This window comes from Lissotriton vulgaris, chromosome 7 (assembly GCF_964263255.1).
Source record: "Lissotriton vulgaris chromosome 7, aLisVul1.2, whole genome shotgun sequence".
NCBI lineage: Eukaryota > Metazoa > Chordata > Amphibia > Caudata > Salamandridae > Lissotriton > Lissotriton vulgaris.
The window spans coordinates 129,271,705-129,283,585 of NC_141695.1; the positions used below are offsets into that span (position 1 = coordinate 129,271,705).

General features: G+C 44.4%; 1 protein-coding gene across 1 annotated transcript in view; it reads left to right on the plus strand.

The window, feature by feature from the left end:
• The window catches only part of LOC147700984 (phospholipase A2 inhibitor and Ly6/PLAUR domain-containing protein-like), a 51,742-nt gene extending 41,210 nt beyond the window's left edge, over positions 1 to 10,532 (plus strand). The window contains exon 5 of the mRNA XM_086929286.1: positions 10,176 to 10,532. Coding sequence (XP_086785412.1) covers positions 10,176 to 10,303 — 128 coding nt within the window. The 3' untranslated portion in view covers positions 10,304 to 10,532. The remainder of the gene's footprint in view (positions 1 to 10,175) is intronic.
• The last annotated feature ends 1,349 nt before the right edge of the window (positions 10,533 to 11,881 follow it).

Here is an 11,881-nt window from a genome sequence, read left to right on the forward strand (position 1 = left end):
TGGCAACTTTCTTGGTAGAGGAGCTACGGCCACCTTTTTTTGGGCCCATCTAATTCAGATGTCAGAAAAGCAGGCTGCAGTTGCACGAGTTGCAGAGTTGTCTGTGGCCACACATGATGTTGTGCTGCAAACACCACAGCAGGACTTCTTTCTGGCACTGATGATGAGGCTGATTTGTCTTTGTGCACCTAAAAGCAAACGAAGCCAGAGGAACATCAGTTAAATAAATGTTGCATATGTCGTGCTTCAATTAATACTTTGCAACTAGGTATTTATATTATTACAACACACGCCAAAACGGAAAGACCAAAAATAAAAATTGCAAATATATTTCTAATAAAAAAGTGGACGTTTACATTAATAGGAGACCACACAGAGAGAGTTTTTCATGCACCACTGAGTACCCCTGTCCATAATGGATGAAAGCAAGGCATACTGGCCTGGGTACAGCAGGCCTATGGAACAAAGCACACTGCCTGGCTTCAAAATGGCCCGTGACCCCCACCCACATGGCGAGGCCCTGCCTGGACCAGGCCTCAAAATGGCCCCCACCCACATGGCCGGGCCCCAAGAATACCCGAAAAAGTCGAAAAACACACAAAAATAAACACAATCCAATGCCATCCATGCCCTCAATGATGTTTAAATTCCAGACACCCCACAAAAAGACTTGGTTCATGCTCCACTGAGTACCCCGGGGCATAATAGATGAAAGCAGGGAAAACTGGGTGCAGTACTGAGCACACTGCCTGGCTTCAGAATGGACCCTTGACCCCCAGCAACATGGCCAGGCCCTGCTTGGACCAGGCCTCAAAATGGCCCCCACCCACATGACCAGACCCCAACATCACCCCGAAAAGTCGAAAAACACACAGAAATCACCACAATCCAATGCCATCCATGCCCTCAATGATGTTTAAATTCAAGACACCCCACAGAAAGACTTGGTTCATGCTCCACTGAGTACCCATGGGCATATTAGATGAAAGCAAGGCAAACTAGGTGAAGGCCTGAGCACACTGCCTGGCTTCAAAATAGCCCCTTGACCCCCAGCCACATGGCCAGGTCCTGCCTGGACCAGGCCTCAATATGGCCCCCACCCACATGGCCAGGCCTCAAGAACAAACCAAAAAGTCAATAAACAGACAAAAAATCACCAAAATTCAATGCCATCCATGCCCTCGATGATGGTTAAATTCAAGACACCCCACAGAAAGGCTTGGTCTATGCACCACTGAGTACCTCTGGGCATTAAGGATGAGGGCAAGGCAAACTGCGTGCAAGCCTGAAAACACTGCCTCGCTTTAAAATGGCAACTCAACCCTCAGCCACATGGCCAGACCCTGCCTGCACCAGGCCTCAAAATGGCCCCCACCCAAATGGCCAGGCCCCAAGAGCACCCCAAAAAGTCGAAAAACACACAAAAATCACCACAATCCTATGCCATCTATGCCCTTAATGTTGTTTAAATTCAAGACACCCCCCCTGAAAGACTTGGTCCATGCACCACTCACTAACTGTTAGAACTGGGGGTCTCTAGTTGGCAGAGGTGGGTACCACTGTCCAAATAGGGACCCTTGCTTCTAGTCAGGGCAAGGAGATAACCCTCTTAGATAACCCATGCTCGCCCTCAAGGTAGCTTGGCCTGAGCAGTCTAGGCTAACCAGAGGCAATGCGTTAAGTATTTGTACCAACACTCACAGTAACACAGTGAAAACACCACAAACTGATTCCACAACTGTTTAGGAAAATAAAGATATTTATTCTAAACTGCACAAGACCAAAAACGTCAAAAATCCAACATACACAATGCAAGGTTACGGTTTCAAATGAGTTCTTCAGGTTGTAATGAAAGTTCTTTAAGTTGTGAGCAAATGATCCACAGATGCGTGAAAAGTTCACAGTTGCGTCACGCTGACTCACAGTACCTTTTAGATGCAACAAAGTTCCACAAGCAGGAAGCTGGTGCGGTGGAAACAAGCGATGCGTTACTCCTGAGACCCTGGGGAGGCGATGCGACAGCCCCGCTGCAGCAGCGGGCGTGCGGCGACGAATCCGGTCTGTAAGGGGAGGAAGGCAGCTTGCGTAGATTCCGGTGCGTAGGTTCCGTGGGAAGTCTGTTCTCGCAAAGGCACGATGCGATGATCTCGTAGGGGCTGCGACGATCTCCGGGGCGACGATGCGCGGTCCAACGGTGACCCTCTCTCTCGCAGCTCCTCGATGTGATGTTTCTGCGACGATGTTCGCAGCGACGTGATGCGGTCCGCAAGCAAGCGGTGCGGCGATCTCACCCAGGCGACAGGCTCTGCGACGACACTCGCAGCGATGTTCGATTCTCCCGCACCGGGCTGGTGCGTCCTGCAAACGAAGGGTGCGACGGCTCCGGCAGCGACGTCAGGCGCTGCGCCGATCTCGACCTTCGTAGCGGTGGGAAACTTCTCGCACTGTCAGGGATGCGCTCCGCAAGCGAGCGATGCAACACTTTTCAGCTTCACAAGTTTCTCAGCTTAGTCTCAAGCTTCCCAGCTCAGGTTCAACTTCTAGAGGCCCCACAACTGGATCAAGCACTCTACGAAGGACAGAACTCTCTCAGCAGAGTTCAGGGAGACTGGGGGTGAAGTCCTTTTGTTCCTGGGACTTCGGAAACAGGGAGCCAGCTCTTCTCAGGCCCTTGGAGATCCCTTCAAGACAGGGGACACAGCTCACAGTAAAGTCCTTCCCCTCTCCTTGGCAGCAAAGCAACAGCAGGTCAGTCCGGCAGAGCAACAGCAGGACAGTCTTCCTTCTTCAACGACAGCTTTCTCCTTGGCAGAGGTTCCTTCTTGATTTCCAGGATGATCTAATTTTCTGTTGTCAGGGGTCCTGTACTTATACCCCTAAAGTCTTTGTTCTCTCTGTGCATGTGAGCCCTGAGCCCGGTCTGAACCAGTTCTGGGTGGATCCTGAGCACCTTGATGTGCTGGCTGCAGCTTTCCTTTCAGAGTGAGGGGCAGAGTCCTCAGCCGCCCAGCAGGAGGTGGAGCCAGCATTGTGGCAGGCAGGCACAGCCCTATTCAGCCCAGGTGCTAACTCCTCCCACCACTCAGGTAGCAATTGCTCCATTCAGCCTAGTGCTGACTCATCCAGCCTCTGGGGCATTCCCCAGTCCCTGTCACTCGCAAACCAGACAGTCAATACACAAACAGTCTCAGGCACACAGAAGGGTCAGACAAGAGAACAGCAACTTTCTAAAAGTGCGTTTCTCAAACACAGGATCCAAAAACCATCTTTCCTAAAAGATGCGTTATTAAATCCTGAGTTCAGGGATACTAGATACTTATGTCCTATCTTGCTCCAATGGGAAGAAACGCTGTTCACCACTGTAGCCAGCATCCCCCATGTTAACCTATGGAGCAAGATAGCCTTACAATAGTGAAAAACGAAAATGGCTGTAATTCACTACCAGAGCATGTCACCTGCACCAGTACATGCTCTACCTTTCACATACACGGCACCCTGCCCAGGGGGGTACCTTGGGCCTTCCATAGGGGTGACTGAGGTGCACGAAAAGGGAAGGGTTAGGCCTGGTCAGCGGGGACGCGGACCAGGAGGACTTGGCAGTTCTAAACTGCCCGTAGGCGCTGCAGTGGCAGGCCCGAGACACCATTTTAGAGCTACTCCTGTGGGTGGCACAATCAGTGCTGCAGGCCCACTAGTAGCATTTGTCATCACCAGCCCTGGCACACCCAGTGCACTTTACTAGGGACTTCATGGTGATACAAATATGCCAAACATGTATATCCAATCAGAATAACAATTTACATAGGGAGCACTTACACTCTGGCACTGATCAGCAGTGGCAGAGTGTCCAAAGCATCTAAACCAGCAAAAACGAATCCAGCACAGCATCAAAAAATACAGGAGGCAGAGGCAAAAAGATAGGGGTAATCACGCCAAAAGATGTCAGGTCTAACACTAACCCTGGGCCTACTGGCTAGTGAGGCTTTACAGGCAACCCCAAAATTAAAAAAAAATCGCACTTATAACAGTGAGCTAAAATTCCATGACATAAATGAGTTCAACAAAACTCACAGAAACAGTTGTATCATGACGTACTCTCGGTCGCAAAACTCTCGCGCGATCATGCAGCAAGATCCAAAATGGCGCAGCACACGCAAACAGGGAGGAAAACAACTCTTCGAACTCAGAATCACGGTAAGTCAACGCCGCGTGCGCGATATTGTATTTTTCAAGCGCGACCAAGCAAAAAAATCCGCCAGCTTGCGAATTTGCGGATTTTTGGACCACGAAATTGCCAAAAATCCGCAAAATCCACGAACGGAACAGAACGGATTTTTCACCCACACTTAATCTATTGTTGAATTCACTCAAAACTGAATTCCTTCTGATTGCCCCCTGCAGCTACTCTGCACCTACCCTGGACTGGCTCTTGCTGCGCTTAATTGCACATGTTGTTGGCTCAGCTAAATCTTTAGGTTTCACCTTGGACAAATACCTAAATATGCAAGATCTTATCAGTGAAACTATTAGGAGAGACAATCTTTAGCTCAACACTCTGAATAAAAGCAAGCCCTTCCTTTCACCTGAGGACATTCAGCCAGCTTTTCAATGACTATCTCTCGCTTGAAATATGGTTTGGTGACCCTTGCTGGGCTACCTAAAACTAGTTTGATTCCGCTTAGAGTCACTCTGAAAGCTTTGCCAGACTCAGCTGTGACTCCAGAAAACATGACCACGTCACGCCAGACCTAATCCTACTAAACTCGTTACCCATTGAAGCTGGGCTCTGGTTCAAGATAGCTTGCCTGACGCACAAAACTATTCATTATAACACCCCCATTTACCTGGTGAAAAAACTTGAGCTATCTAGCTCAACGTGTAACTTAAGACGCTCTAACACCCTAATATTGAAACCTCCCAAATGTAATGAGAAAAGAACATACAATTGTGCTTTCTCAGGGCTTGCTGCATGAATATGGAACACTCTCAAGATCAGAACCAATCCATCTACTGGCTCTTTCAAAAAATATGTCCTATAGATACTCCTGAATGACCTTCAACAGCATTAACCCAGACATCACCCCAATCTACTTTTTTCTCCTCTCTGGATACTCTTAATATTGTGTAGTTTCAATTGGATTAATGTTTCTCTTACTTGTCCTTTTGATCTGTTGAAACCTTACTGGTCCGACTAGATTGGCTGACTCCACATGCCCCGCTTTGACCGTGTGTGTTCTTTGCTTGAAACAGGGAACTGGTGTTTCAAGTTTGCTGGTTCAAAATATTGTACAACTTGCTTAATTACTTTACTTTGTTTTATGGTGGTACATGTATGTAATCAGGTATTGACATCTGCCTGTAAATAAGTGGGGAAACCAATTATATGCCTATAGAGTGACTAAACATATGTGTAGAAGAAATGTGGATTTAGCTCAATGTTGCTCCAATCTCTAACTCGAAACATAAACAAGAATATGTGACTCTTTATGAAGTGTCTGCCATACAGCCCAACTAAATCCTATATAAAGCCATATACACTGGTGGCTGTATCAACACCCATATTTACCTGGTGAAAAAACTTGAGCTGTCTAGCTCAACTTGTTACTTAAGACCCTCTAACACCCTATTATTGAAACCTCCAAAATGTAATGAGAAAAGAACATACAATTGTGCTTTCTCAGGGCTTGCTGCATGAATATGGAACACTCTCAAGATCAGAACCAATCCATCTACTGGCTCTTTCAAAAAATATGTCCTATAGATACTCCTGAATGACCTTCAACAGCATTAACCCAGACATCACCCCAATCTACTTTTTTCTCCTCTCTGGATACTCTTAATATTGTGTAGTTTCAATTGGATTAATGTTTCTCTTACTTGTCCTTTTGATCTGTTGAAACCTTACTGGTCCGACTAGATTGGCTGACTCCACATGCCCCGCTTTGACCGTGTGTGTTCTTTGCTTGAAACAGGGAACTGGTGTTTCAAGTTTGCTGGTTCAAAATATTGTACAACTTGCTTAATTACTTTACTTTGTTTTATGGTGGTACATGTATGTAATCAGGTATTGACATCTGCCTGTAAATAAGTGGGGAAACCAATTATATGCCTATAGAGTGACTAAACATATGTGTAGAAGAAATGTGGATTTAGCTCAATGTTGCTCCAATCTCTAACTCGAAACATAAACAAGAATATGTGACTCTTTATGAAGTGTCTGCCATACAGCCCAACTAAATCCTATATAAAGCCATATACACTGGTGGCTGTATCAACACCCATATTTACCTGGTGAAAAAACTTGAGCTGTCTAGCTCAACTTGTTACTTAAGACCCTCTAACACCCTATTATTGAAACCTCCAAAATGGAATGAGAAAAGAACATACAATTGTGGTTTCTCAGGGCTTGCTGCATGAATATGGAACACTCTTCCCCCAAGATCAGAACCAATCCATCTACTGCCTCTTTCAAAAAACATGACCAATGGATACGCCTGAATGACCTTCAACAGAATTAACCCAGATATCACCTCAATCTACTTCTTTCTCCTCTCTGGATACTCTTATTAATGTGTAGTTTCAATTGGATTTATGTTTCTCTTACTTGTCCTTTTGATCTGTTGAAACCTTACTGTCTTTCCCACTACATTGGCTGACACCACATGTCCCCCTTTGATCTTGTGTGTTCTCCTCTTTAACCTTTTGGTTGTTAAATTATCTCTTTTGTTACATTTTTTGCTGTACTCATACTTACGCCACTTTGTACAGTGCTCTGATACCCGTATGGGTTATTTTCTGGCTTTATAACACTTTTAAAATAAAATAAAATAAATTAATAAATGCTGCACTCTACAGCACAGCCGATCACAGAGGCCAAGACACTTGCTAGAGCACATGCTTAAAATATATTCCCACAAATACGTCGGAACACATGCTTACCCAGTAATGGCATTGAATGATCCCAGAGGCTCCAGAAAACTCCATAGAAAACATATAATTACTCAGTGCTTCTACAATCAAGGACATTTTGATGGAAACTTACACAAAATAAAAATTTCAGATGAAATAAGGTTCATTCCATCCAATTTGGTGATTTGTTTTTCATTTTTTTAAAGGATGCATGCTTTATTAATCTTATAAAACAGGGATTTGGTGTTTCAAGTTTGCTGATTTAAAATAATGTACAACTTGCTTAATTACTTTACTTTGTGTTATGGTGGTACGTGTATTATATCAGGTGTTGACATCTGCCTGTAAATAAGTGGCAACACCAATTCAATGCATATAGAGTGACTAAACATATGTATAGCAGGAATGTGGATTTGGCTCAATGTTGGTTACAACCTCTATCCGAAACATAAACAAGAATATGTGACTCTTTATGAAGTGTCTGCCATACAGCCCAACTTAATCCCATATAAAGCCATATACTCTGGTGGCTGTGTCATAAAGCTTAATTGAGGGAGCTAAGTACTACCTCAAGTAATATTCACTTCCCTTGTCAGGGCAAACCACAAAACACGCTAAATAAACTTGTGCTAAACCCCCTGTAACTAATGTCTTTTTGCTGTTTCAAAAACAGTAATGAATTCAAAATGCAAAACAATAAACATCCCAGACTAAAGTTAAAAAATAGATTAAAATGTGAGAATATGATAACATCAAATTTACAAAAATCCAAGAAGGGAAAGAAATAACGCCAAGAAGCGCAAAGTAGTCAATGGTTAATATCGAACAGATCCTATGGATAATTTGATGTTCAACACAATGGAGCACAGGTCAGATACACTAACCAGGTTCTCACTGGTCAAAGAATATTTCTTCTAACTTAGGTTCTTGAAGTCCCAAGCAAGAACCGGAGTACATTTCTAAAGCCCTAAAGCACCTCAGGGGTGGCACTTAGAGAGTCACTGGGTTTCAAGTCATTCCAGATACAGTTGCCATTGATCAGCTGGGAAGCTTAAAAAAAGGCCACTTTTAGTTTGTTAAATCCCGTAGCAGGAGGTCCACTGTATGCCCTTTGGACACTTGGAGTCTATGTTGTCCTGGGTTTTGAGATATAACAGGTCCTCCAGTCTACCAGGTTCCTCTTAGTGTGCAGACAGCAGATTCAGTCATCTTGTGATCTTCCTCAAAACCAGAAGTGTTCTAAAGAGGCTGTTTGGAGATGCTACATGTACGAGCTTTGGGTAAAAATGACCCTGCGGTATTCCCTAACCAATGGAGTAAAGCTTCCTAGAATTAAGCTTTTCATCTTTAAACATTTTCAAGATGGCTGCAAACATAATTTGGGGTCTGAGGGATGCAGTGTGTGTAGTGTGTACCATGGTCATTCTGGTTTCCTCCCACATATAACATCAAAAGCAGTTGGAGGCAGTTCATATACCCTCATGAAACCAAAAGCCAGAAGTCTAGTAGAACAAAGCAGGGCTAAACATCAGCCAGGCAGTGAATATACAAGATGTGCTTTCTCATCAGGCTCTCGCCCTTTTAAGCACAACCCAAGAGTGATATATAAAATCCCAGCAAACCTCTCAAGCAGGTCTTGACATTCCAGTAGGAGTTGGCACTGTGATGTCAACAAGAAGCCCAATGTGATTGGAGCCAGCCTGGCTGGGGGAGAAAAGAAGGGCGAAGGCCTAGTTGTTAGCCATATCTGCTTGTGACAGGGTAGGCCTCTTTGAAGTTAATCCAGTTCCTGGATGCAGCTCACAACCATCTTGTCAAGGGCACAACATCACATGCCCACACCCAGGGCCTACTATCCCTGTCCTGGGAGTCAGCTCCCACCTAACTAATGCTTATTAGTGGCTGGAAAATGTGGAAGAGCAAAATGCAGATTCTCTTGCATTGACTGTAGACAGGGAAAAAGGAAATTTTCTTAAAGTACATTTCCTTAATAAATATACAAAAGTCGATTTCACCCCAAAATAGTTTTTTGATAAGCTGTTAAAAATAGTTCTCCAACCTGGATTAGTTTAATATATATGTAATAACATAAACCACTATTTTCCAGTGGAACAGCCAACCTTGCTACTGTGAAAATAGCTTTTGGGCCTTATTTGGGTACAAGGGTGTGTAGAAAATTCAACATTTACATGTCCTACCTTAACTAAAATGCACCCTGTCTTAGGGGCAGTAAGGCCTACTTAGGAGTGACGTATTTATATATAAAAAGGACATTTTTGAGTTGTCAAAAGGGTTAAATGTTGGCGGAAGAATTTGCTGTTTTAAACTGTACAGCCAGGCTACATTGGTAGGCATGGAGACGGTGTTGATATGTCTTGGTACAATTGGTGCTGCAGGACCAGTGGTAGCATTTAACGCACAGGCCCGAGGTACACTCTGAACCATATGCTAGGGACTTATAGATAAGATAAATATGTGAATCAGATGCATACCAATTTCAACATGTTAAGAGGGGAATCATAAGCAGTTTGTAATTGGTAGCCGGAGTAAATTGACTAGAGTTCTATGGTAAAGAAAAACAGCTCAGGCAAGAATCTGGGAGGGCAACATGCAGAAGATGGTAATTTCCAACACTTACTGACCTTAATAATACATCTCCCTAATACAGAGAATGCAATTGACTACAGGAGTGGATAAGGATAAACATAAATAGAATTATCAATGCTAAGGCCTACTGAGGAGCTGAACAGACACTTTGGTGATATATGACTCTCCCTCACATACATACATTTTCATAGAGAGAATGTGAGGTCCTGCATCATCAAGATACAACCCCCCCACCAATAGGTCAGAGGCAACTCTTCCCTCCCAGCTGGAGATGGTACGCATATAACTCTCTTAAGGGAAGGATATGTCTCTATAAGTGACTGTGTGTTGGGTGTGGAGAATGCCATGCCACTGACTATGGTTCTGTTGTTTCCTTCTCCCTGTTAGTTCTAGTGGTGATATTTTCTGCATTGCCCACTAAATGCTGTGCAGGTATTTAGGTAGATGAGAATTCCAATAGCTATCACACCTTCCTGCAATCCAGCCATCAGTGCAGTAAAATTTGGTAAATGAGGACCCGTGGAATCTGTTTAAGGGTGTCTCATGTCCAACTCAGTGCTCAAACTCAGCACATGCTTAAACTCCTCGTCTGGGGTAGTAAGTGCTATATAATTGAAAAATGTAATCATAGTTGTGAACTCTGCAGCTTTTCTCCACAGTGCCTCCTCCTACCGAGACTTCTGCATACCGTGGCTGCACAAATGCAAAGACCAAGAACGATTACCCAGAGGATAATTCACACAGACTGCAAACCATTGAGACTCTAGAAATCAGCAATGGCGTTTAAAGACGTTTTGGCTACAAGGCTCTGAAGCAAGGATCCCTTTTGCCCTGAATCCTGGCAAAGCTCACTATACTCATCCATGTTTAAATCAGGAAAGCTTCTTTACAGAATGATTATTAAAAATGTTCGACATATGGGAACCAAATCTTTCATCTTTGTCTTATCTTGACTAACTGTCCCACAATCATCTGTTTATCCATCCCAAAATATAAAATAAATGTATTTGCTCTGTGTTTGTTTGTGAAACTTCTATCTATTTGCTGTATGTCTAATCATGAAGGGTTGGGCTATGTACATTAATTATTTTGGTAGAGCTTTTGTGTACGAAAAATCAACATTTCTGAAATATTTTTAAGCCTTTCAGTGGCAACAGTCATTTAGAAGATGGCCACGTTCAAAGGATGATCAAAGGAAGGGTCCTAAAGGTATTATTGAGGAAAAAATAAATAAATCTTCCTTAAAAGTCCCAATCTACATTTGTTTGCTTCTAGTTGTCCTCACTAGCAGGTAAAGAGTTACAGCAATACAGCAGGCCTTGTCATCTTGGCGCCGGGAAACCCCACGGTGGGTAGCTGTGCGCCCTATAAATTTAATTACATAGATACATACTTAGAGGGCCTTATTATGACAGGGCCCAGAAAGCCTTCGACCGCATCTCCATTTAATTTCGGACTGCCGCATTTCAATGCTGCCGATCGGAAATTAAACTGACCGGTCATTACAGCTGACTTCCGACGGCCAGTCGGAGGCCGGCCTGTAATCCCAAAGGGCTGCCTTTCCGCCCTTCGGAATACGATGCTCGGTCTACGGCAGGATTTCCATGTCGGTCTTTCTGACATGGAAATCTTGTCAGAAAGCAAATATGGGGGCTACTAGCAGGACCCTCTGGCCTCTGCGGCCTCCAGTTGGGGGTTGAGGGGGCAGCTAAGTGCCTTTCCTATTCAACTGGAATGGCATGGTGAGCAAAAGAATGATGGATTTAACCCAGATCTCTTGAATCGGGGTGATTGTTTGATTTGCTCTATATTCCGTCCATCATCTGTGTGTCATTTGCTTTCTTGTTCTAAGTGCGTCGGTTATGCTCAGATATGGGTCCCGGACTCATTGTTCCACTGAGCTCAAGTTAGTCTGGCTGATGAGGAGTGATGCCTCAAAGCCGGTCCCAGGAGGCTTGTTGCTGGATCTGGGATGATCTGGCTTGGCAGTTAGGCTTAGATTGTTCCCATGAGGTACAGGGTAAAGACTGATTTGCATATGGCTGGGTCTAAACTGGGGTGGCATGGTGAGCAAAAGAACAATGGATTTAACCCAGATCTCTTGACTGGGGAAGAATGTTTGATTTTCTCTGCATTCCATCAATCATCTGTGTTTTTTGCTTTCTCACACTGAGGTCCCCATTAAGATGACGGGCGGATTGCCCCCGACTGGCCGGCGGTAGCCGCCGCTGGCCCGGCAGGGGCAATTTGCCCACCATCCCTGCAGAAATGACCCCTCTTCATATTAGAATAGCTGGGGGGTCTGCAGCGACGGAAAGACCGTCCGCCGCTTTTCCGCCCTGGTCGCGGGAAAGGCTGCAATGTG